The sequence below is a fragment of the Gossypium hirsutum genome, chromosome D09, assembly GCF_007990345.1.
Source record: "Gossypium hirsutum isolate 1008001.06 chromosome D09, Gossypium_hirsutum_v2.1, whole genome shotgun sequence".
Classification (NCBI taxonomy): Eukaryota; Viridiplantae; Streptophyta; class Magnoliopsida; order Malvales; family Malvaceae; genus Gossypium; species Gossypium hirsutum.
This window is the reverse complement of record NC_053445.1, coordinates 40,018,560-40,043,778: the sequence shown is the minus strand read 5'-3', so window position 1 is coordinate 40,043,778 and position 25,219 is coordinate 40,018,560. Positions and strand designations below refer to the sequence as shown.

Sequence of the window (25,219 nt, the reverse complement as noted above, 5' to 3'; positions counted from 1 at the left end):
AGGAGAGAAGAAGCCCGCTCTTTGAAAACCCTAAACAGCCAATTTTTAGTTTCCCGTATCCCACTCCCAATCTCTCTCTCTCTCTCTCTCTCTCTCTCTGATTTTCATTTTTATTTATCTTTTTGGAAAAGAAAAAAACAAACATCGAAAAGCCAACCCCTCCCCCTCTCCTCTCTCCCCCACCTCTAAACGCCACTTCCTTTTCACTCTCTTTCTTCCTTTTCCTGCTGTCTCCTCTCCCACTGAACCCAACCACATCAATTTAAAACCAAAACACACACACCCAAACTCCACAGTGTCTCTCTAACACTAAGTAACGCAAAACCTGAAAAACCTCCATGGATCTTTACGACACGACCAACGTTTTGTTCACCAAAATCAAAGTTTTAGACCCTGAAAATGCTTCTAAAGTCATGGGTTACATCCTTATCCAGGACTTGGCTGACAGGGATTTGTTGCGTTTAGCCTATGGCCCTGACTCCCTTCTTCACTCCCTTGTGCTCAAGGCTAAAGCTTACTTAGGTCTTTCCTCAAACACTTTCTCTGCTCCTTCTCTGAACCCGATCTCCAGACCCAACAGCTCCAACTCCAACAATTCTCAAAACCCACTTCCTCCATCATCTCCTACCCTCATTCCCCGAAATGGCTTCTTAGAATTTTCAAAGAAAGCACCTTCTTGGTGTCCTGCTAGCAGCCCCAAGTCAAGTCCTTTTCTTTCTTATGAAAGTATCCGCTCAGGATCTCTCTCAGTTCCTCAAAGGTCTGGGGATAGCAACACTGATTTTATTGACGAGACTCAAATGAGTGATTACTTTTCTTTCTTGAACGATTCTTCCTCTTCTAAGAACGAGGACTTTGTTGGTCATAGAAGGAGCTTTTCTGCAAGTGATGCATGTTTTGGGACTGCTGAAGAAGCTGGTGGATTTGGTGGTTTTATGGGTGGTTATAAGCCTTGTCTTTATTTTGCTAGAGGGTTTTGTAAGAATGGTGATAATTGTAAGTTTTCACATGGTCTTGGTGGTTTAACTGATAATGTTGACGTTAATGGTGCTGTTGTTGGTTCACCTAGTAAAATGGACTTCCTTTATCATCAACATGAGGAAATTATGAGAATGAGGGCTGCTGCTGCTCATCAAAGACTGGCTGCTGCTCAGTTGATGGGTGGTGCTTCTTCTCCCTTGCCTTATGAAAAAAACATGAATGTTCTTCTGCAACACCAAACTGATGCTCAGAGGCATGTTGAATATTTCCTCTCTTTTTTTTTTGTTTCCAATCGTTTGCTAGTTTTCTGGGCTACTTTATCTGTAAGGCTCTTAAAGTTTAAATTTTGTCCTCATATCGGGCTTATCAGGTGGTTACGGAATCCACATTAGGATTTGTTTTGGTTTAGATTAATTTACCCAGAAATAAATTAGATATTATATTTGGCCTTTCTTTCGTAGTTTTGATGCAATGGGTTGTTTCTTTTAGTCCGTTTTTCTTTATTCTTTATGGTTTACACATTTACTGGTTGAAAAGTGGTCTTCGCTTCTGATGCTGTAATTCACAAAGTTCATTAACTAGAGTTTAGCTCACAGTGGGGTTTCTTTTATAAGATAATTGTTTGTCTTATTTTGGTGGGGAGTATTGGTTAATTAAAAAGACCATAGCATGGCATTGGAATACTGTCTATTAACTATGTATATATTTATTTCAATTTGGCACATTTTGATGTTGCAGAGCTGCTGCATTGATGTATGGTGAAGAAACTTGCAAGTTTTCCCAGGGCCGAGCTGAGAGGAATGATTATTTCGCAATGGGATTGGAAGAGAAGGCTAACTCAGCTTCTAAACAGATTTACCTTACTTTTCCAGCTGATAGTACCTTTAAGGATGAAGATGTTTCAAACTACTTCAGGTATCTATTGCACTTCTGAATGGTCTGGCATTTTTTCCTCTGATTATATATGCAGTTTATGTTTTATCATTATTTCTATCCATATTGTTGAGTGGGGAGCTGCATTTTGAATTATTTGCTTGCCTGGCATATAATTAGTTTTGGTGTTGCAATTTAGGTTATAACCATGATATGGTACTGCTTATGGTAGAATGTAGTTTGACATACTGTTATGATTCCCTGGTGTTTATTGGAGCCATGATTTCTGTTTGTGGTAGAATCTACTGTTATGGTAGTTTTCATCATTCATTTCAACAATCTATGATTTCTATGTATGAAAATCCATGTTTTGTTACATCTAGCCTTGAATCCTGCTACCTTGTCCAGCTGTAGCATTGACTTTGATTGAGTCATCTGTTTCATCTTTCAAAAATCTATTTGCAATGAGCTATGTTTCCTATATATATCTGTTTTATCTTCCAAAAGCGTACAATCTGTTTTGCAATACACTGTTTTCTATAGATCTGCATCGTATTATACATAATTTGCCAACGATTGTTCATCTCTAGTTAAGTGTTTATCCCGTCAAACAGTGTATAATATTTGAAATACATTAGGACAACTATCCTAAATGCAATTTGATTGCTGTTGAACTCTTCAGGTGAGGAGGGGATAATCAATTAAATATGATCCATCTAGAAGCAAATGATCATATAAAGGACAAATTGTCGATAGTGCTTGTAACGGTAAAAGGACTTTACAAATGACTGGAGGCATATTTCAATGGGATTCACTTTTTTTATTCTATACATGTTCCTATTTTAATATTTACTGGTAGATAACAAATCTTCATCAGGAGACCACTTAAAACCACTCATTTTAGTTTAGGCAGTATTTAATTGGCTTTGTTTTCATTTAGTGCTTGAGGATATATGGGAAATAGAGACTTGAGTAGTTTTGTCATTTTTAATTGAGAGCTGAAAGATGGGTTTCAGGGTTTTTTATTCATGGAGAATCTGTCCTCTTACTTCAGGGAGTGATTGATTATTCAGCAAAGTTAATTTTAAATAATGAGTAAAGGAGCAGCTTGCAAATATTACCTTTGTCAATATCCCAGGAAAGCGCTTCTGGGTTGTTTGTGGACTACGTGAAACCTGCAAGTATATTGTATGATAAGCCCGATGATGTTGAATGGGCAAAATTGATTTTTTCGTGGACTGGAGATGGATTATTGCTGGATATGCATGTTTGCAGAAGAAGCTGAGTTGACAGTTTATATGAGAGTCCAATTGCTGTAATTTGAATACAAAGGTTTTATTGCTATACCATAAATACATGATTGACACTCCTAGGGCATTGAGAATATTGTGTTTATTACAAGAGAATACAGTTTTGAGCAAAAGGAACCCTCCTTATATATCCCCCTTTCTTTAGCTGAGGCTTCCATTAAATGCATGTTGTGTCTTTTACTTGATTTGGTTGCATGCAAAATTCTAGAAAGGACTTACCAAAGTGTTTCCTTTTTTATGAACTAAGCTTTGTGAATTTCTTAAATTTTAAGTTTGTCAATTTACATAGTGCTCCTGTATCTTTTAAAGCATGTTTGGACCAGTGCAAGATGTGAGGATCCCATACCAGCAGAAGCGAATGTTTGGTTTTGTTACTTTTGTCCATCCGGAGACTGTGAAACTCATTTTGTCCAGAGGAAATCCCCATTTCATTTGTGATTCGCGTGTGCTTGTTAAGCCCTACAAGGAAAAAGGAAAAGTTTCTGATAAGTATGGCATCTTCTCTTGTTTGCTTTTTTATCTTGCAACTTGTCCTCATTGTGTGTTGATTTTGTAACTGTTAATGGAACAATTGCAGGAGGCAACATCTGCAACAGCAATTTGAGAGGGGTAACTTCTCTCCATGTTCAAGCCCTTCAGGGCTTGATTCTAGAGAGTCATATGACCTTCATGTTGGTAAGAAAACAAACAAGCATGGGTGTTTGTGGGGTTTTTTGGCAACAAATGATAGGAGAAATAAAATGCCTACAATGGCTTTTCCTGTTTTATGTTGTTCTTACTTTAGATTTTGGGGCCCTTAATTTCTGTTTACATATAGGGACAAAGATGTTCTACAATGCACAGGAGATGATGTTGAGAAGAGAACTGGAAGAGCAAGCTGATCTCCAGCAAGCCATTGAATTGCAAAGGAGAAGATTCATGAACTTGCAACTTCCAGACTTTAAGAATGATGGTATTCATCATCACCACTGCAGCCTGTCAGTCGGTGCTTCTGTTCCCTCATCCGACAGCATGAAACAAGAAGTCTCGGAAGGTTTGTTAATCAGCCTCAGGTCTATATCAGATTATTATCTTTTTGTTGGATTTGGGAATCCCACTGTAGTGATTGTGTTGGTAAATTGTGTGGATAAGTTTCTCTCTTGTTAAAAAGAAGGAAATAAAGTCAAATGAGTTGTTCAATACCGAGTTTGACAAATCAAGGAATGGTTGAGAAGACTTTGCGCTAGTGAAGTTTAATATTATTCATTGTGGCAGTCGGTGGTGATAATACAGCTGTTGCTGTTCCGTTGATCATGAATGCTGCTGAGCTGGAAGAAGTAAAGTCAGCATGTGTTCAGAAAGCCAGGGTTGGAAAGAGCCAAGAGTCTTCCAGCCCCAAAGGGTATGATGTCCAACATGGAACTTAATTCTGAAATATCGATAGAATTTCCAACAAGGAAAGATGCTGTATTTTGGATCTTTTAATGGAATCTTATTGTTTACTGCTGTCTTCCGGGCTTTCCTAAATTTCATTGTCTTCTAGTTCTCATATTTTTCATCTCCGTTTCTTGTAGATGTCATGAGAGCAGTGTAGAGCATGCACTTCCTGATAGCCCTTTTGCTTCCCCTAAGAAACCTACTGAAAATAACCTCCCTGAGCGTCCAGCTTTGGTGGAATCAAATGAAAGTTCTGCTTTATGTGCTGCTGCTTCATCCTCTGAAAATGATCCATTACCGCCCATCACTTCCACTAGCAAAATGGCCTCTGTTTAATATATCCTCTTTGTAATGCCAAGGTACTATCACACTGTTTGCACATTTTGTAACTTGAAGTCTTCTGGTTTCAGTATTTTTTTCGTAATTGAGAATTACTTAACCTTTTCTCAGGTTTTATCATGGGCATTGAAAGCAAATGTAGGAAATAAAGGTAAGCACGGTCAGAACTCGTAAAGGAATATCTATTAACTTGTGAGCTAATGTTTCTTGAATTTGAATCAAATGGCATTCTTACTAATGCAGAAAAGTAGAGAAGCATATACTAGAAGAATCCCTTAGATGTGTATAGTCAGATTCGTATACTGAAGAGTAGATCCTAGAGAATATCTCCACAATATCATCATCTTCTTCAATACAATACCACTAACAGTGAATGCATATTGGACGCCTAATGGCAGAAGAACTGAGTTTCGAGCGTAGGGCTTTTCTCTTTTCTCCTTTCGATAATCTTTTCTAGGTATGTATTCCAACAGACAAAATCAGAAAAAACCAAAGGTAGTTAACTTACTGTATTATCACTCTATGCCATCTTCTTTCACCTTATCTGATTTAAAAAAAACATTATCTAAAGCTGAAGCATATGAGCAGAGACATTGATGCCTTAAATGTGTAACATTTAATTTAAAGTAGCACTTGTTTTGGAAGTTAGTGAAATGTCTTGGCATTAATTTTGGAACTTCAATAGGGAAATGCATTGAAAAGATCAGATGTTCTGGAGATGATGGGGTTTGGTGGTTGGTATAATTATAAGTAACATCATATATTTTCAGGTTCCTGGCTGCCATTAAAGTGAAGAATGTTTGGTATAGCCATAGGAAAGCTGGTAAAAAGGCTTCTTTTTGCTAATGCCACTTTGTCTGAGTTTTATGATGTGTGTCCATATGTCTCTTAGGTCCACATGAACATGAAAGATAAGAAGATTTTGAAGGCTTAGGGCATCTTCTTGCTCTTATCACATGGGAACTGACATTATGATGAGAGAAATTAAAAGAAAAGGGCTTTAATTTAATGAGTTAATACTCAATAGCTTTAAGCCAGTTTCTATTTAAGAAAAATCAATTTAATGTAATGAAACAATATGTATAAAACTCTATTTTGAAGGGGTTTTTTTTTTACTCCATTTTTTTTCAAACCTTTAATTCTGAAAAAGTATATGTTAGTGTATTGGAGCTTACATTCTTTTGGTTATTGTAATAGTAATATTGTCCAGTTAAAGATTCAATTGGTTAAAAGGGGACTCCATAATATTCCTCATCCATTTTCATGGGTTATTAAATATAAATCACTGTGTACTAAGAAAACACAATGTAATCGAATTTGAATTGTTTTGTTTATCCATTTCAGTACATTCTATAAAGAAAGATTAGAATTTTAAAAATTATTATTCAAAAAAGTTTAAATTTTATATATATTAATTAGGTAAATGTTATAATTTGATTTGTAAGAGTTTATGACAAATTATGTAAAAGAAGAGAAAAATTAAAACATTTCGTGTTTTGTGAATTATAATAACAGGGCAAAGTTTGAACAATCAAGACTAGTGTGACTTGAACCCAAGCTACACTTGGAGCAGTGAATACGTTTGACTACTAGGGTAAAATTATTTTGTAAGTAAATAAATTAAAGGTTAAATTGATTAGTAAGAGTTTATGACAAATTATGTAAAAGAAGAGAAAAAATAAAACATTTTGTGTTTTGTGAATTACAATAATAGGGCAAAGCTCGAACAACTAATGTGACTAGTGAGATTTGACCATCAGGGCAGTATACCTGGGGCAGTAAATACCCTTGACCATCAGGGCAAAGCTCAATTTGTAAGAAATGAATTAAATGTCAAATTGATTAGTAAGAGTTTATGACAAATTATGTAAAAGAAGAGAAAAATTAAAACATTTCGTGTGCTCTAATTTTTGGGTGGCTTGTCATTTTTTTTTATGAATTACAATAACAGGGCATAGTCTGAACAACCAGCGTGACTCAAACTCAGGCCGCATCTGGGGCGGTGAACACCTTTGATCATCAGGCCATCACATGAGGTTCTAAATGAACAAAGTTTATAATGAATTATTAAAACATATGAACAAAATTTTGAGGTTTATTTATTAAACAAATTAAATACAAATAAATCTTGTTTATGTTTATAAATAAGTTTGTTTATATTCGTTAAAAAAACTTATTTAATATATCATTTAAATAATGTTTATATATAATTAATAATATTATAGGTTGGTTCTTTATTTTATTCATTGGCAATATGTATTATATTTAATTATTTTGTCTAAAAATATATATATATATTTGTTTATTATATATCAACACGTTTGTTAATGTTGATGACTAAATTTATTTATTTTTTAATTTTAAATAAACAGAATTAAAAATAAACAAATCATCAAAAACATATATCAATTCAATTACAAATTACACCATAAGTGTGGCGAATCTTCTCTGGTCAGTGTGATTCTTGTATTGTGGAGTCTCTTCCAGCAATGGTTGGTGTCCTCTTTTCGTGCTTTCTACAAGTTTATTATTGTCTTGTTGGCTGTTCTTTCTTTTCTTTTTGTCTCTATCGCTCCAGCCCACGGGGTTGTGTAAGTTTTGAAGAACGAATCAACTCTATGTTTTCAGCAAAAAGAAAAAGAACATACACAAAACCAGACATGTAAAGCAACATTAGCATAACATGCGTTATGTGAAAAAGAAATATTAATGTGTAACACATATACAAAATTTATATTACTTTGAAGACGTACAATATATGCCAAAAAATGCCGATACCATAAAGCCATGATCGATTTCCAATTACTGAGCTCAAAAGCATATGTCTAAGTTGAAGAAGAAAAGGATACTCATTGCTCCTTGTTTGCATGAAGTCGTCATCAGCTTGGTTTTGTTTTTGGGAACATGGACCTGATTGATTTTGAAAAGTGGTTGAGGAAGTGCATGTGAGGAGCAGATACAGTGACTTCCACAAACAAAGGGCTCGCTTCTGATTTTGGATGATAAATCTCATACTTTCATCTTTGTCTATGAATGTTGTTTAAGTTCTTCCTTTGTTACTTACACCAACTGCTTTTTGGCCACCAACAAAGAAATTAAAAGATTGCGTAATTTACAAAAACAGTCACCCAACTTTAGTTAAATTCTTTTTTTTTCCTTGTCACTCAACTATGAAATGATAGGTTTAAATCAATGTCATCAAACTGAATAATGAGATATTTGCATGGAGGATATGCAAGTGAAAAACAGGTTGATTATCCTATTCTTCACGATATCTACTAATTAACAATATATATTCATTATAATCTTCCAGCAGGTACTAAAATCTTACCACTTTTTAATTATTAACCCCCCCCCCCACACACACACACATTTACAGACATATATCAAACTATAAATTCAGAGTTTGCACAAAATCCAGACTCATCAAGTTGATGGAAGCTTATCTGCTACATATTCAAAGCACTTCCCGGCCGCCCTTGTCTCTTTTGTCCGCAAAATCATGCATATTATTAACGTTGTTCAACAAGCTTTAGGCAAACCAGCATCAGAGTTGGAAATACTGCAGAAACAACTTCAAGGGATCCTGAATTAGGGCATATCGACTTGAATTTTCATCTTCCAAATCCACAATATGCAAATAGAAAAAAGATAAAAATTGATTGACATGTCATCATCTATCGTTTGGTTGGTTGAATTTTCATGGTGTGTTAAAAGAATATATTGAGAAAGAGCTTAGATTACATGCACTAGGCCAACCGGGGACTTGACTTTAATTAATTAAATATTTCCTAAGCAAACTACAAAACAAATTTGCTTCACGGTCCCAAAAGCAATAATCACAACAATGGCTGACGTCGTTGCTTGCGTCCCAAGCTTGGCATTCCGAAGGAGTTGAATGGTTGGGTTTTTCCTCAATGTCACAATCACAATTGCAGCAAATCCCTTTGGGTCCTGTCAATGCAACATGCACCCACATGCAGCTCAAAAACTTCTCCGTTTTTGAACGACAGCTCGCAATCATCCTTGAATTGCCTTGGTTAGGCTTTGGAAGATGAAGGGATGATAGAACTCGAAGTCCTTGTTTCCTTAGCTCCCCATCCAAACAAATCAAGATAATGCCGTAAGTATACACGGCTTCCACATGACCTTTCTCGGTTGCTTTCTTCAAACAACGGAGGCCGGACTCCGATTTCCTTCGACTAAAACAATTGATCATTCCTTTCCTGTATAAAGCTTCAGCATTGTTGGCAGCTTTACATCTTTTTTGAAAGCCTTTCTCGCATTTATGCCACGGAACTAAGCTAACTTTCTCCATTGAAACGTTTTCGTAGTTTGATGCCCGATCAAAAGCTTTACAACACAACTTGACGTTGATGAAATCAGCGATGGAATTGGACGCCGCATGCTTGAGAATTTCGGACAACATGTGTTCTGGAAGAGATGTCACAATGTCGCTTGTGAAGTTTGTCGTCATGGTTTTGAGATGATTAAGAAGCTGGTCTCAAATCAAAGGCTGCAATACAAGGGTATAATTGATAAGGGAATAAAGGAAAAGCTAAATAAGAAGGGAATTAGAGACCGTGTAGAATTAGGAAAACAAAATCTTAGAATCGGTAGGATTTCATACAAATTTTAATTTCTTGGTTAATATTGGCGGTGGAAAACGATATCCTATAATTCATTTATTAATTATTATTGGCCCACTTACTATTTCGGACATTCCCAAAATTCTGACTGCTATATATATTCTATCATCAATATTCTAAAATTATATCAAGTGTTAAAAGTTCTTAAAATTATATTTGTATTAAAATATTATACATATTGATTAATAAAATATATTAAAAAATAAATAAAAAAGTTAGGAAGGGTAAATAATTCTTCCTTTTTGTTTGTCATATTTGTAAATATACAGAGTCATATAATTTTGATCGAGTATAGAATTATGAAAAACATTTTAATGCTAAACTAGGCTCTTAGGCAACTTTAACCTTAACAAAACACTCTTTTAGTTTAACTTTTCCCAACAACCTTTAATAATGCTCAATCAATCCATCTAATGATCATGAAATGGAGTGTTAGATTGATTTGATAGACAGCTGTTGACTTTAGATTCTCTTGGCCTTCAACTCACATTAGATCTGTTAAATCGTATCTCTCACCTATATATTTAACATATGACAACTCTCTCAACTCAATCGACTCAATAACATTCAATCTCTAATTTTCTTAACTTAAATCTTGCTTTAACACAAAATACTGAAAATTATTGTTTTCAACAATTTAATTTTTAATTATGTTTGATAATCCATAATAAAAAGAAAATGATAGAATCTTTTTAATGACAAGTGTGAAAAGTAATAAATGGACAAGGAGCTAATTATCACTTAATGTAGATTTTTTTTTCAATTTTTTTTATTTTATTTCTTTTCACATAATCTTTTAAATGTTTTACCTTTAAAATTTTTTAAAAAAGTAATATTTATCAAAAAGTCTAATCATGTTTCATACTTAATTTTAAAAAAGTATATCGAATAGATTTTATAACTTGAATTTAGTACTTATTTTTTCAATGCTTAATTTTTGTAACACTCTATTTTTTAGTTTATCAAATAACACTTAAATAGTAAAATAGTTAGAAATAACATTCATGATGATTTCTCAAATCCACAAATTTGTTAGTTGCCTATTTACCATTTAGTAATGAATTTGAAATTCTTAAAATATTTTTAAATTTGACAAATTCATATTTTATAATATATTACATTCAATCCCAATTAATTTATCCAAATCCAAATTTAAATCTAACATAAGCAAACTATACTAAAAAAATCTAATCTCCTCTAATTATGTAAAATGTAGGTATTTATAGCTTGGAGCTTGAATGCGTAAAAAGATTAAAGTGTCTTTATTAAAATGCTCAGATGCTCGCAATATTACAACTTCACCGTCACGACTTGGCTTGTAATTTCGTCTTTTAACCTCAAGTAACCATTAGAGATCGAGCAATTAACTTCAACACATCACAACTTCAAACGTGCCCCATTGCAACGTTGGCTCTTGAGTTGTTCATCCTTGGCTACACCCATCACGACGTCACAACTTCTGCTGCTGAGTCACCACTTCTTAGTTTATCTCTTCCAGCCGCTTTGCAACTTAGCCTTAGAGAAGTTGCAAAGTGAACCACCATCTTAAGCTTTTTAGGACAATTATTTTTCTGCACAAAAACATTCCAATTAAACTCCATTATAACCTAAATGCTAAAATACTATAAATTAAAACAAAATAGTTACATTAACTGCTTTTGAGCTGACCATAATAAAAAGGGATAAAATGATATTTAGTCCCTAAACCTGATAATTTTTCTCAACATAGTTTTTGAATTTTTTTAATCTACATTAATCTTTAAACTTAACAACTTTTCTCACATTAATCCTAAAAATTAACAATTTTTCTTAATTTTAATTCATGTAATGACACCATACTTTAATATTGTGCCATATCATAGTATAAAAATTTATATCTTCCAAATCCAACTTTCCCTAATTTCTTTAGAGAGAGAAGTTGAAATAAATTTTCAAAATTTTAATAATTTATCAAAACCCTCGTACCTTGTTTAAAATCGTGCGACCGTCGAACTGGTGTTTAGAAGTAGAAGAGAAGCAATTTGACTACAACCGAACTCTCCAATGGCTACTGAAAACAAAGCAAAGCCCAGCACTGTCACCAACAACGGCAAGAAGAGGAAGCAGTATCTTCCACAGTGTTGGCTTCCACCACACCCAGTCTCTCTCTTTTACTCTGCACCTTATGTTTTCATTTTTTCTTTGTATTTCTTGTAACTCTTCTTTTTTTTCTTTTTTGGGCACAGAAAGCAGTTAAAAAGAAAGGCGCATACCCATTAAGGCCTGGAGCTCAAGGTTTCTTTATCACTTGTGATGGTGGCAGAGAACGTCAAGCTGCTCATGAAGCTGTCGATGTTATTGATTCTGTATGCTTTTTCTTTTCATATTTCATATTTTTAAGCTTACTTTTAAGCATATCTACTTGAATTTTCATCTTCCAAATCCACAATATGCAATAAAAAGAAAAAAATTGATGACATGTCATCATGTATAGTTTGATTGGTTGAATTTTCATGGTGTGTTAAAAGAATATATTGAGAAAGAGCTTAGATTACATGCACTAGGCCAACCGGGGACTAGACTTCAATTAACTAAATATTTCCTAAGCAAACTACAAAACACATTTGCTTCACGGTCCCAAAAGCAATAATCACAACAATGGCCGACGTCGTTGCTTGCGTCCCAAGTTTGGCATTCCTTAGAAGTTGAATGGTTGGGTTTTTCCTCAATGTCACAATCACAATTGCAGCAAATCCCTTTGGGTCCTGTCAATGCAACATGCACCCACATGCACCTCAAAAACTTCTCCGTTTTTGAACGACAGCTCGCAATCATCCTGGAACTACCTTCGTTAGGTTTGGGAAGATGAAGGGATGATAGAACTCGAAGTCCTTGTTTCCTTAGCTCACCATCCAAACAAATCAAGATAATGCCGTAAGTATATACGGCTTCCACATGACCTTTCTCGGTTGCTTTCTTCAAATAACGAAGGCCGGACTCCGATTTCCTTCGACTAAAACAATTGATCATTCCTTTCCTGTATAAAGCTTCAGCATTGTTGGCAGCTTTACATCTTTTTTGAAAGCCTTTCTCGCATTTACGCCACGGAACTAAGCTAACTCTATCCAATGAAACGTTTTCGTAGTTTGATGCCCGTTCAAAAGCTTTACAACATAACTTGACGTTGATGAAATCAGCGATGGAATTGGACGCCGCATGCTTGAGAATTTCGGACAGCATGTGTTCTGGAAGAGATGTCACAATGTCGCTCGTGATGTTTGTCGTCATAGTTTTGAGATTATTAAGAAGCTGGTCTCAAATCAAAGCCTGCAATACAAGGATAAGGGAATAAAAGGAAAAGCTATATAAGAAGGGAATTAGAGACCGTGTAAAGTTAGGAAAACAAAATCCTAGAATCGGTAGGATTTCATACAAATTTTAGTTTCTTGGTTAATATTGGCGACTGTTATACTCAATAATAAAGATTCTAAAATCTGAAAGTAGCGTGGTAACCTTGTTTACCTTTTCTTTGGTGTGGAGTGCCTACTTACCTTTATTCTTTTTTGAAGAAACTTACCTTTAGTCTTTACTCTACAAATTTGCGATTTTTACTTTCAACATCACTTTATCAAACTTATAAGAAGATGCTTAGTTTAAGTTGATCAGTTTAGCTATTTAATTTAGATTTTAATTGGAATGCTTCAGATAGTTAGCCTCTATTTGAATGGATAATGAAATTAATTTTAATGAAAATAAAAATAGCAGTGCTTAATTATTATAGTAGTAAGATTAAATATTGTAGTGGTGATATTAATTAATATTAATTGTGAGAAATATGTTTAGATTCAAATAGTAGTGGTGATAATAAAAAAAGAATAAGAACAATAAATATATATACAATAAAATATATTAAAATCATGCAAATATAAATTAAAATTATATAAAGTTAAATATAGTTAAAAGTTCTTATATTTCTATTAAAATATTATATAAATTATATATATATCAATTAATAAAATATATTAAAAATAAATAATATTATATTTATAAAAGAAGTTGGAATGGTAAATGATTCATCTTTTTTTTTTTTTGAATAATATGACTGGGCTATTATAAATAAAGAGTCAAACCAATAAAATGCCTAAGAAGTTTGGGCTTAGTTCTAACTGTCAACAAACATAAAACAAAAACAAAACAAAAAATGGGCTACAAAGTTTGCCCCATGGAAACTGACCCTAAAAAGCAAATCGGAAGATGAAAAATCAAGAACAGTAATTAATACCCAGTCAAATCTAACAGCTAGACGCAATTAAAACCCCATCTTTTCATGCTGAATTGTCACAGCTGTTTAGAGGATAACAGTTATCAAAAAGATTTTTCTTCAGTCTGTTATCATTTTCAAATCTCTTTCTTTTGGAAAACTCTTTAGTCCGGGTTCTTTGCCCATTCCTCCTGCAGACATCCTTCATTGCAGATCAACTCATTTCCAACCAGGTTCCTCTCTTCCCCTTTTGTTAATGCTTCTTTCGCTAGTTTATGGGCTTGATAATTTTCTGATTTTTGAATAAACTGGAAAATAATTTCTTGAAATCGAGAAATATGACTCTGAATATCTCTGATAACCGCTCTAATAATCGACTTATCCATATCTGTCGCTTGACATTTTTTGATGACTGTCTTTGAATCTCCCATGACTGTAACTGATCGGAGACCCATAGCTATGCCTAACTTGATTGCCTGTAGGCATGCTGAAGCTTCTACAAGAAACGAAGATGATATGTTGGAATGAAGGGTTATTTTTAAGGCTCTTATCTCTCCCCTCCGGTCTCGTACAATAATTTTCGATGCCGATTTGTACCTGTTTGCATCAAAAGATGCATCAAAAAGTATTATGTCCTGCATTCTCTCATTCATTTGTCTCTGTATTTTGACAGTCTTCCAGGTATGTTTTTCCTTTCCCACTTCTTTAAGTTCAGCTAAATAAGTCTGTATTTTCTGTACTAGATCCCTTTCTGATACAAACTTTCTTTCATGCACCATTTGATTTCGCGAGTTCCACATCACCCATAAGGCACAGCAAAACACCTGACATTGTTCCTTGGTTCCTTTTTCGAAGACCCAAGTAAGCCATGTCATTGTATTTTGATCTTGATATGATGTAACCCAAGACATATTAATATTCTGCCAAACTTCATTACTTATAGGGTATTGCTGGAAGACATGGAGACTGTTCTCTTCCCCGGAGCCACAACGAGGGCATCTCACATTTGTGGTTAATAGTTTGCATCGAAGATTGACTAGTGTAGGAATATAGTTTCAGGATATTCTCCAGGCCAAAATTAGAATTTTTGATGGTATTTGTAAGCTCCATAATTTTCTGTAGAAATCTTTGAAATCTGTCTGTAATAAATTACTAGGATCCGAATTAGCTTATTGTAATAGTTTATAAGTGCTCCTTACTGAGAATTCTCCGGACGGTTATCCCTTCCAAACGAGCATGTCTTCACTGTCTGTTTTGGCAAGTGGGATCTGTAAAATTTTTTGCGCAATGTCCATTTGAAAGGTACGAATAACGACCTCCATTTTTCACGTCTTATTTATTCCATCAATTAGATCGAATACAGTTTCCAGCTCTCCATTTTGATAACTGCTCTGCCATGTGCTAGGTTCGATCCTTGGAATCCACCAATCAGTCCAAATAGATATGTTGTTACCTTTCTCAACTCTTCAACATATCCCTTGAATGAGAAGTCCCTTTGCAGCCCAGATACTCTTCCAGGTAAGAGTAGGTAAATTCCCCAACTCTGCACTTAAAAAATCAGTTTGTGGATAATACTTTGCTTTAACAACCCTGGCTAAAAGTGAATTCGGATAATTAAAAAGACGCCACCCCTGCTTGGCAAGCAATGCAATATTAAACTGGCTAAGATTATGAAAACCTAAACCTCCATTTTCTTTTAAACTGCAAATATTTTTCCAAGAGCTCCAATGAATTCCCCTTTTTCCATGACCCTTTCCCTACCAAAATTTCACAATAATTGCTTCCATTTCGTCACATAAGGGTTTCGGGAGTAAGAAGCAAGCCATTGAATAAGTCGGAATTGCTTGCAAAACAGCCTTGATAAAAACTTCTTTTTTACCCTGTGATAAAAAACTCGTACTCCAGTTGTCAATATGCTGTTTTAGTCTGTCTTTCAAAGCCTGAAAGGAAACCTTCTTCCGTCCCACCATGTTCTGCAAGCCAAGGTAACGTTCTGGTTCCATTGAGCTTCGAACTCCAAGCAAGTTTGACAATCCGTTGTCTCTCTTCCTCAATTGTGTTTTTGCTGAAAAAGATGGTTGATTTCTCAAAGTTCACACATTGCCCCGAGAATCTTCTATACTCGCTTAATATTGCCTTGAGTGCATTAGCCCCTCTGCATGTTGCCTCTTCAAAAAGTATGCAGTCGTCTGCAAACAATAAGTGCGTTATCTGGTCTCTTCTACTTATTTTGACACCCTTCAATAGTCCTTCATATGTTGCTTGTCTCATGAGACTGGAAAGGCCTTCTCCACATATTAGGAAAATAAACGGACTCAAAGGGTACCCCTATCGAAGTCCCCTTGATGGAGAGAATGTCAACCCAACATTTCCATTAATCACAACCTTGTATGAAACAATAGTCATGCATTTCATAATATTATCAATCCATCTTTGAGCGAATCCCATTCGAGACATTAACTCTTTGATAAAAACCCATTCAATCCTATCATAAGCCTTACTCATGTCCAGTTTTACTGCCATATAACCCTTTTTCTTCTTTCTTTTTTTCTTTAAAGAATGCAATATCTCGTAAGCTAGCAAAACATTATCTGAAATTAATATTCCTGGCACAAAGGCACTTTGAGCACTATCAATGCATTTATCTATCACCCCTCTAAATCTGTTCGCTATAGCTTTCACCATTACTTTATAAATAACATTGCATAAACTAATGGGCCTAAACTGTGACATATTTGTTGGGTTATTAATTTTTGGAATGAGTACAATGAGTTGTATTAATTGAACTGACCTCTATATCTCTGTTAAAGAGTTGTAGACAAAATGAAACTATTTCCTCTCCAATAAAATGCCAGCACTACTGATAAAAGATAGCTGGGAATCCATCTTCACCTGGCGCCTTAGTGGGTCCCATTTCAAATAAAGCCTCACGAATTTCTTCTCCTGTATAATATGCAGTAAGCCTTTTATTATCCTCTTCATGAATACATCGATTAATACCCGAGAGCAAGTAGTCGAAATTTTCTTGATTCTCTGATGCAAATAAATTCTGAAAGTAGGACATTGCTAGTTCTCTCATTTCCTGTAGATTTTTCGTATCCCCACCTTGTCCGTTTTGTAAACTCTTGATCGTGTTTTTCCTTCGCGTCTGAGTTGCTTAACTATGGAAAAAAGCTGTATTTTTATCCCCTAGTTTGAGCCAGTTCAGTCTAGCCCTATGCTCCCAATATCTTTCATCCTTCTCAATCTCCAAGTTTAGCTGAATCCTCGTATCTATCATCTCCGCCATGATACTATCATCCCTTTCAGCTTCAAGCAACTCGGATAACTTTGCTGTTAAATATTTCTTTTTCCCTTTTTTATTCTTTAGAATTTTTCCTGCCCAATTTTCTAGCCCCTTTTTTAATAATTCCATATTATGCAGGAAATTACCTGTTGACATCATGCATAAGTGTTCAGCTTCAGCAACAAAGGAATCCTCCGAAAACCACCAGTTTTCAATTTTGAAACTATTTTCATTCTGCTGTCTTATTTCCTTCTTTGTATCAATTAGAAGAGGACAATGATCAGAAAAAGAATGCACCAAATGCTGAACTTTTACTTCAGCGAACAAAGAAATCCACTCCTTATTTGCAACCTCTGTCCAAACGTTCTTGTATATTTGTTTTTGGGAGATTGCCTCGCTCTCATGTGAACCATCTATCCGCGAATCCCATATCGTTCAATTGACATAATTCCAAAGTTTTTCGAAACATTTCCATCATTCTCTCATCACGGGGCATACCTCCTTTTTTCTCAAAGCCATACATGATTTCATTAAAATCTCCACAAACAAATCATGGGATATTCTCTCCATTATAGGTATTTTACAAGACAGCCCATGAATCTTCCTTGTCTCGTACGTACGGAGTCCCATAAAAGCCTGTAAGTCGCCACATAACCTCCCTCTCATTATCATGCACTATCACATCAATATGTCTTTTAGAGAATCTTTTCAAAGAAATATTGACGTCATTCCTCCAAGCCAAACATAGCCCTCCTCTAGTTCCCTCTGGATCCACCTCTATGCCATTCACAAAACCACATCTCCATCGAACTCTTTCCATTTGAATTCTACCAAGTTTCGTATTTAAAACGAAACCACCTCTATGCCATTCTACCAAGTTTCCTTGTCTCATCAACTGTTTTCCCATAACTCTTCTTATGCTCCATTCTCTGTGGTCCACTTGCAAATCCCCTATTTCCCTCATGAATTCCATCTATAACCCCTCCCCATCTTCACGTAGTCAGACACTATTCATAGTCAGGGCTCTTCGGGATTGTGCTCTTATTGATATTTCTATAATTTCCATTCCAATCAACATTTTTGCCTCACAAAAAGAATCATTGTGACCCAGTTTTCCACAAAAGAAACAAAAAAGTGTCAATGTTTCATATTTAAAACGAACATATGACTTTTTCCCCCGAAATTCGATTAACTTCTTTCTTTTCAAAAGACGTCTGATATCAACTTGGACCCTAATCCTCAAAAAATTCCTGTTTTCTTTCCCTAAATTTGACATATCATATTCCATAAAATTCCCCAAAAAATTCTCTAGATTAACTGCTAAGTTTTCAGAAAACAAACCAATAGAAACGTCATGAATCTGAACTCAGAAAGGGGATAACACTAAAGGGACCTGCATAGGATCCTCCTTCCACCTCAATTTATAAAGTATCAACAAGTGATTATTGAATGTCCATGGGGAACCTTTCAAAACCCTCTCCATATCCATATGATGAAAGAATTGAAATAAAAACCTTTTTTCCACCAGATCTCGAATTCGAACTCCTCGAACGGGATGCCACAGATTTTCCATAGTACTTTTCATGGCTGGAAAATGAGTTATACTTGCTGTAAGAAAACACCCCACCAATTGAAGAAACTGCTATCTTCTTTCAGTTCCAAGATTTTCTTGAATTTGAATAACATCATCCTCCTCTTCATTAATTGTTAATTGGGCTAATTCATTCTCCATACTTTTTCCAGGGGCAAAAACGCAAGAAATCGAGAAGAAAAGACAGACGAAACAAGAAAACCTAAAAACTTGCTAGAGGCGGCAGACACAAGCGTGCTAGGGTAGCAGACTATTCAAAGTTTCACTTTTTTTTATTTTGGTAATTATTTATCTTAATAAATGATTCATCCTTTTTGTTTGTCAGAAATATATAAAAATTTAAAATTATGACATATTCCCAAGTATACGAAGTCAAGTAACAATGTAATTTTTGTTACAATAAAATACTCTTTGAAAATATTGAGGATTATACCTTAAGGGAGGGTGATGGTAAAATCTTTACTAATTTGAAGACTCTAGCACAAACAAAGTAAACAACAATCTAATCGAGTTTAAAATTGTTGACAGGATTGCAAAATATTTTCATTAATGGCTAAACGAGACATTTAGACAACTTTAACGCTAATTAAACTTTCCCTAACAAGCTTCGATGATGCTCAATTAATCAATCTAATGATTATGAAACGGAGTGCTAAATTGATTTGATGAATAATTACTGACCCTAGGTCCTCTTGACCTTTAACTCACCTTAGATCTTAAGGTTTGTCATTAAATCATGTCTCCCACCTATAAATTCGACATATGTTAAGTCTCTCAACTCAATCGACTCAGTAACATTAAATTGGTTTAATCCCTTCTAAGGTCGATCTCCAATTTTTCTAGCCTAAATGCATGCTTTAGATTGTGAAGCTAAAACATGTAAGCTTATCAATTTAACTCAAATCTATGAATTTGTTAAGATACCTACTTGCTATTTAGTAATGAGTTTGAAATTCTTATTTTAGATTTGATAAATCCATATTTTATAATATATTACATTGAATTCCAACTAATTTATCCAAATCCAAATTTAAATCCAGCATAAGCAAACTATTCTAAAAAGTCTAATCTCCCCTAATTATGCAAAATGTAGGTATTTATAGCTTGGAGTTTGAATGCGTGGAAAAATTGAAGTGTCTTTATTAAAATGCTCATATGCTCACAATGTTGCAACTTCATCATCATGAAGTCAAGCCTTGGCTTGTAATTTCCTCTTTTAACCTTGAGTAACCATCAGGATTAAGTAGTTAACTTCAACACATCACAACATCAAACGAACATCGCAATGTTGGCTCTTAAGTTGCTCATCCTTGGCTACACCCATCACAACGTTACAACTTCTGCTGATGAGTTACCACTTCTTAGCTCATCGTCTCCAGCCATGTTGCGACTTAGCCTTAGAGAAGTTGCAACGTGAACCACCATCTTAAGCTTATTAGGACAATTATTTTCCTGCACAAAAGCATTCCAATTAAACTCCAATATAACCTAAATGCTAAAATACATTAACTACTTTTGAGCCTAAATATTAAAATCTCAAAATAAGAGTAACCATAACAAAAAGGAATAAAATAATATTTAATCAATAATTTTTATTAATGTAGTTTTTAAATTTTTTTAATCTAAATTAATCTTTAAACTTAATATTTTTCTCACAATATTCTGAAAATTAATAATTATTCTTAATTTTAATTCATGTCATGACACTACATTCTAATATTATGTCACATCATCGTTTAAAAAATTATATTTTTTTTCAAGTGCACTATCTTAAAATCCAACTTTCCCTAATTTATTTAGAGACAGAACTTGAAATAAATTTTCAAAATTTTAATATTTTATCAAAACCCTCGTACCTTGTATAAAATCGTGCGCCCGTCGAACTGGTGTTTAGAAGTAGAAGAGAAGCAATTTGACTACAACCGAACTCTCCAATGGCTACTGAAAACAAAGCAAAGCCCAGCACTGTCACCAACAAAGGCAAGAAGAGGAAGCAGTATCTTCCCCACAATGTTGTCTTCCACCACACCCAGTCTCTCTCTTTTACTCTGCACCTTATGTTTTCATTTTTTCTTCGTGTTTCTTGTAACTCTTTTTTTTTCTTCTTTTTTGGGAACAGAAAGCAGTTAAAAAGAAAGGCGCATACCCATTAAGGCCTGGAGTTCAAGGTTTCTTTATCACTTGTGATGGTGGCAGAGAACGTCAAGCTGCTCATGAAGCTCTCGATGTTATTGATTCTGTATGCATTTTCTCTTCATATTTCATATTTTTAAGCTTATTATTGAACCCCTTTTTTTATTAAACTTAATTTCTGATTATTAAATTGATGGTTTTCCATCTGGGTATTCGTTTGTAATTCAATTTCCTTGGTTAAGTTTTACCTTTTTCTATATACTAAATGGTTGCTGGGTTTATTTTCTGGGTTTCTAATTAATGTTCCAAAGTTGTGGTCTTGCTTATTCTTTCTCTATATGCAAACTGTATATTTGATGGGCATTTTTAATTTTTTATGTCAGAAAAAAATCATTAAAGATTTGATTTTTGAATTATTAATGTGAAGTTGAATCTTAGAATCACATAAGCTTCTGTTAATATATATATTTATTACAGAATTGATATGTGATAAAAGTTGTGACTTTTTGTTCATGAATTATTATTTAAGACTATGAATCAAAGCTGATCTTCATTGTTGGTTTACTAAATTATTCTTACCATTATAGATGTTAGGTGTATGCTATTGTAACTATAACCAGGCTTTTAGATTTGCTTGTTTACACCTGAAATAATGCTCTGGGAGTTCCATTCTATCAAATTATACACAAAATAAGTACATCAAAATAGCAGAGGGTGATAGTGGATAGGAGAACCCATTTATTGCTTGCTTTGGAACCCATTTATTCCTCTTTTCGCACATTGTCTCTCTACTTCATCCTATGGTCATTCAATTCTTCCTTGCCTTCTCTTTCTTAATTATATTGAGTGTAAGTTTATGCTTAATTCATAGTTAGGATTTCTTAGATCCAAAGATTCTTGGTTTTATAACATTCTCCCTTTGGCCAGCAATACCCTGTCGTCATCTCTGATCTTTTACGTATTTTCTCTTTCATCTTTGAATTGGCTCATGTGAAGTAGCTGAGTTCTTAATCTAAATACAGAATTGGAGTTGTATTGTATTTTAAACCAATATCTCTGCAATGCTGTGTCAACATGAGTACAGTGCCTTGAAATGCCATCTCCATGTAAACAGTGTTTGTTCCTATTTTTGAGTTAAGGCAATTGCTAATACAACCCATGCTATTCTTTTGTGTGTTTCCATTAAACTTCTGGTTATTTTACTTTCGCACAGTTTTTTGAAGAGCTAGTTAATGGAAAGGATTTCGGAGAGGAACCTGCAGTGTTACCAAACAAGCCTCTAAATAAAAAGATTACTTTCTCATATAGTGATGATGAGGGTGATGATGACGACGACAAGGGTGATGGTGAAGGAGAGGAGGAAGGACAAGAGGAAGTTATTAAATCAAATGCTAGTAAAGAAATTGATGCTAGTCAAGAGAGTTTAACAAATAAAGATTTGGATCATCCGAATTCAGATGATGTGTGCCATGGAAAGGTAACTGAAGAGAACAGTGATAATCAGAAGGATGGGGCAAATATTGAAAACCAAGCAGATAACTCGGAGGAGCCACCAGCAAAGAAACAATGCCTTGAAACAGATACATCAAAGAGTGCAACCAATGAAAAAGAGAAATCTATTGATAAGCTTATTGAAGCTGAGCTCAATGAGCTTGGAGACAAGAGTAAGGTTAGTAAGCTACGACTGCTAAAGTTTGTAATTGATTATGCAGTTTAATCATTAATGGATGCCAGAAGGAGGAGAAATACATTTAGAAAGAAAAGCGTTTTATTTGGATGGTGACATCATGAAAGTGGAAGAACTAAGGCAATTATATACTTGTTGAAAAGAAAAAGAAGTAAACTAAAAAATGCTTATAAGGTATTTTTCTTGTAAGTTTTATTTTTCATGTATTTCCTTATGATGCAAGATGGAAGTAATACAAATGAGGTTGTTCCTTCTGTGGTTTAGATTCAATTTTGCTAATAAAAACCAAGACCTACTAGCTTGTTGCATTTTGTCTATCAACCTTGTGCATGGTTCATCTGGTTCTTTTATTTGTTTAGAAATGAATTATTACTTACTTTTCCATGTTCAGTTTCCATTTTTAGTGCTGAATTTGTCTAACTTTTTTCATGCAATTAGCTCTTGTCATCTCTTGTGAACAAATAGGTGATGCAAGGCATTATTGCATTTTCCTTTTTCTTTCCGTTATTTCTTTTACTTGAACCCTTTTCCCCCCTTTGCATCCTGTTCAAACAGAGGCTGTTCTTCAACCTTGATTCAGGCTGTAATGGTGTTGTCTTTGTGCAAATGCGGAAGAGAGATGGAGTTCCTAGCCCCAAAGATATCGTGCAGCATATGATGACTTCAGCTGCATCCACAAGGAAGCACATGTCAAGGTTCATTATTCACTTGCATGTTATGTTAAATATACAAAGCACATGCACATAGGAAATGGCATCTTGGTAGTAGCAAGCTAAATTCTTACTGTTTCTGTTATTTAGGTTCATTTTAAGAGTCTTACCTGTTGAAGTAGCATGCTATTCTTCAGAAGAGGAAATTACAAGAGCAATGAAGCCTCTCATTGAGCAGTATTTTCCAGTGGAGACACAGAATCCTAGGAAGGTATGAAATAGATGAATCCCATTCTTTTTATTTTGATTTGCTTGTGGTAAAATATTTAATTACGTGCTTTGTTAGTTTCCCATAAAAATACAAGAACCTATATTCAAATTAAGTTGGTTGAATTCATAGAATGGGACAAGGTGCATCAAGTTTGAACTTGCTTTCTATAAAACATGGTTGTATTTGTACAAAAGATTATGTTTTAAATGTTCTTTAAGCATCTCTATTGTTTGTCTTTGCTTGATCCCATTAAGACATACATGAATCAAACTTACACTTGACACAATCCAAATGCATGATTCATACACAAGCTACATGATTTAAAGCCTCAACTTCTGTTTTAGCTCAATGTGGCTGCTTTCCAAAATGACAGATGGGACATATTTTTAATTTTGTGAGGGAATTAACACTTTGGACCTGTTAAACCTTTTGAATGCAAGTAGTAGCTTCCAAATGAGTTTTCACCTGTGTGGATTTGACAGGAAATTAAAATGGTCTTCAAAATTGTTAGATTGACAACCATGGCTATAAATCAGTATTTGATCCATTAGTGTTCTTGGACTCCATGTCTTGTACTATTTGCTTGTTGGAAGTTCTGTATAAGATTAGGCCTCAAGTTATCTATAAAAGGAGCTGTCAATTTATTCCTGACAAGCCATTCGACTCATTATCCACTTCAATATATGTGAAACTTTCTAAATATTTGAAATGCCTTCGTTTGGTTTGCAAGATTGCTAACTTGAACCAATCTTTTGATGATTTGTTCGCAGTGGATCTGTTAATTTGGTTTTTAGGTGGTCAAATAATGTACTATGGGAAAACATACATTTATATCATATAGGGGTTAGTTTTGTTTTGTCAAGGACCCTACATGAATAAATGATAGCATCCTTTTGGTTTAATAAAATTGAAATGTATTAACATGTGCTGGGATTGTTAACTTTTATTCTGTGCAGTTTGCTGTACTGTACGAGGCGCGTGCAAATTCTGGTATTGAAAGGATGAAAATTATAAACTCAGTTGCAAAGTCTGTACCTGCACCACACAAAGTTGATCTTAGCAATCCTGATATGACAATTGTAGTTGAAATAGTGAAGGTGAGTGCATTAACTTTTGTTTATAGACTAGAATGTGGAACTTCTTTGGGGGGAAAATTTGCTAATTGTAAGATCATTAATTCAGTATTCCGTTTCACTAATTTTTTTATCATTTATTTTCTGATTCAGACAATCTGCTTGATTGGGGTTGTTGAGAAGTACAAGGAGTTGGCAAAATATAACCTGAGGCAACTTACATCACCTAAGCAATAGGGAAAAGAGATGCTGGTTCCATTGATGGAGCTTCCAGCAGCACTTAAAAAACACTTGTTGGATGGCTTTTCTTCTTTTATGAAATTTTGAAAAGAGAATTCATCAGGTAAGGAATCTAGGTTTTATTAGTTAGAGAGTTTTTTTTTTTAAGACATTTTTATTTTTATTTTTCCAAATAAGTGGGGTTTGGATATCTTTCATTTCAATTCCCTGGTGTATGTATTTGACAAGTCCTTTTATTATGATTTATTATACATGTACGATTGTTATTCCATGATAATTATCATCTATGTCTAAGTTAGCCTTGCTGTCTTATAATTTTCATTTTAATTATATCATGATATGATTGCATACTGTTGGTAGAGGATTATGGCACATTGCTTACTAATCTGACATGATGGATGCGTTATAGAGGAAGACAGTACATGAATGAAGCAAAGGTTTCATTAAATCACATTTTGTTCCATCATCTACATCCATTAC

At 34.4% G+C, this 25,219-nt stretch overlaps 4 protein-coding genes and 1 long non-coding RNA gene across 11 annotated transcripts; 3 read left to right on the top strand and 2 right to left on the bottom strand.

The window, feature by feature from the left end:
- LOC107891430 (zinc finger CCCH domain-containing protein 55) lies at positions 1-6,151 on the top strand. Of its 4 annotated transcripts, none has more exons than XM_041100636.1 (10): positions 24-1,234; positions 1,720-1,896; positions 3,474-3,653; positions 3,742-3,839; positions 3,982-4,197; positions 4,419-4,545; positions 4,718-4,939; positions 5,031-5,070; positions 5,163-5,376; positions 5,812-6,151. In XM_041100636.1, the coding sequence occupies exons 1-7, from the start codon at positions 339-341 to the stop codon at positions 4,914-4,916; spliced, it is 1,893 nt and encodes a 630-aa protein (XP_040956570.1). In that variant the 5' UTR covers positions 24-338; the 3' UTR covers positions 4,917-4,939; positions 5,031-5,070; positions 5,163-5,376; positions 5,812-6,151. The 4 variants fall into 4 exon arrangements, with proteins under 4 accessions (XP_016671722.1, XP_040956570.1, XP_040956569.1 ...); XM_041100635.1 differs by having other exon boundaries at positions 5,690-6,151; XM_016816233.2 differs by having other exon boundaries at positions 1-1,234; positions 5,163-6,033.
- A 2,540-nt stretch (positions 6,152-8,691) lies between these two features.
- LOC107892551 (putative F-box protein At1g67623) lies at positions 8,692-9,396 on the bottom strand. The gene has a single exon (XM_016817621.2). It carries the CDS (start codon positions 9,394-9,396, stop codon positions 8,692-8,694), a length of 705 nt encoding a protein of 234 aa, XP_016673110.2.
- A 2,734-nt stretch (positions 9,397-12,130) lies between these two features.
- LOC107892552 (putative F-box protein At1g67623) lies at positions 12,131-12,835 on the bottom strand. The gene has a single exon (XM_016817622.1). The coding sequence runs from the start codon at positions 12,833-12,835 to the stop codon at positions 12,131-12,133; it is 705 nt and encodes a 234-aa protein (XP_016673111.1).
- A 992-nt stretch (positions 12,836-13,827) lies between these two features.
- On the top strand, positions 13,828-19,103 carry LOC107891431 (uncharacterized). 4 transcript variants are annotated; one of them, XR_001682218.2, is made up of 5 exons: positions 13,828-14,041; positions 14,291-14,669; positions 14,752-15,110; positions 15,214-15,326; positions 18,838-19,103. It is a non-coding gene; the product is annotated as an uncharacterized lncRNA (long non-coding RNA). The 4 variants fall into 4 exon arrangements; XR_001682219.2 differs by having other exon boundaries at positions 15,214-15,336; XR_001682220.2 differs by lacking the exon at positions 18,838-19,103 and adding an exon at positions 17,233-17,444.
- Positions 19,104-20,489: 1,386 nt separating this feature from the next.
- Positions 20,490-25,008, top strand: LOC107891433 (THUMP domain-containing protein 1). The gene is made up of 7 exons (XM_016816237.2): positions 20,490-20,697; positions 20,805-20,924; positions 22,032-22,487; positions 23,061-23,200; positions 23,306-23,426; positions 24,383-24,523; positions 24,653-25,008. The coding sequence occupies exons 1-7, from the start codon at positions 20,620-20,622 to the stop codon at positions 24,734-24,736; spliced, it is 1,140 nt and encodes a 379-aa protein (XP_016671726.1). The 5' UTR covers positions 20,490-20,619; the 3' UTR covers positions 24,737-25,008.
- The last annotated feature ends 211 nt before the right edge of the window (positions 25,009-25,219 follow it).

Bases quoted from the DNA above. Each gene is read 5' to 3' on its own strand.
- LOC107891430 (XM_041100636.1), top strand. From the start codon at position 339: ATGGATCTTTACGACACGACCAACGTTTTGTTCACCAAAATCAAAGTT. The intron at 3,654-3,741 runs GTATGGCATCTT...GAACAATTGCAG, and splicing joins AAAGGAAAAGTTTCTGATAA to GAGGCAACATCTGCAACAGC. The intron at 4,198-4,418 runs GTTTGTTAATCA...TCATTGTGGCAG, and splicing joins GAAACAAGAAGTCTCGGAAG to TCGGTGGTGATAATACAGCT.
- LOC107892551 (XM_016817621.2), bottom strand. From the start codon at position 9,396: ATGACGACAAACTTCACAAGCGACATTGTGACATCTCTTCCAGAACAC.
- LOC107892552 (XM_016817622.1), bottom strand. From the start codon at position 12,835: ATGACGACAAACATCACGAGCGACATTGTGACATCTCTTCCAGAACAC.
- LOC107891433 (XM_016816237.2), top strand. From the start codon at position 20,620: ATGGCTACTGAAAACAAAGCAAAGCCCAGCACTGTCACCAACAAAGGC. The intron at 22,488-23,060 runs GTTAGTAAGCTA...CTGTTCAAACAG, and splicing joins AGCTTGGAGACAAGAGTAAG to AGGCTGTTCTTCAACCTTGA. The intron at 23,427-24,382 runs GTATGAAATAGA...TATTCTGTGCAG, and splicing joins AGACACAGAATCCTAGGAAG to TTTGCTGTACTGTACGAGGC.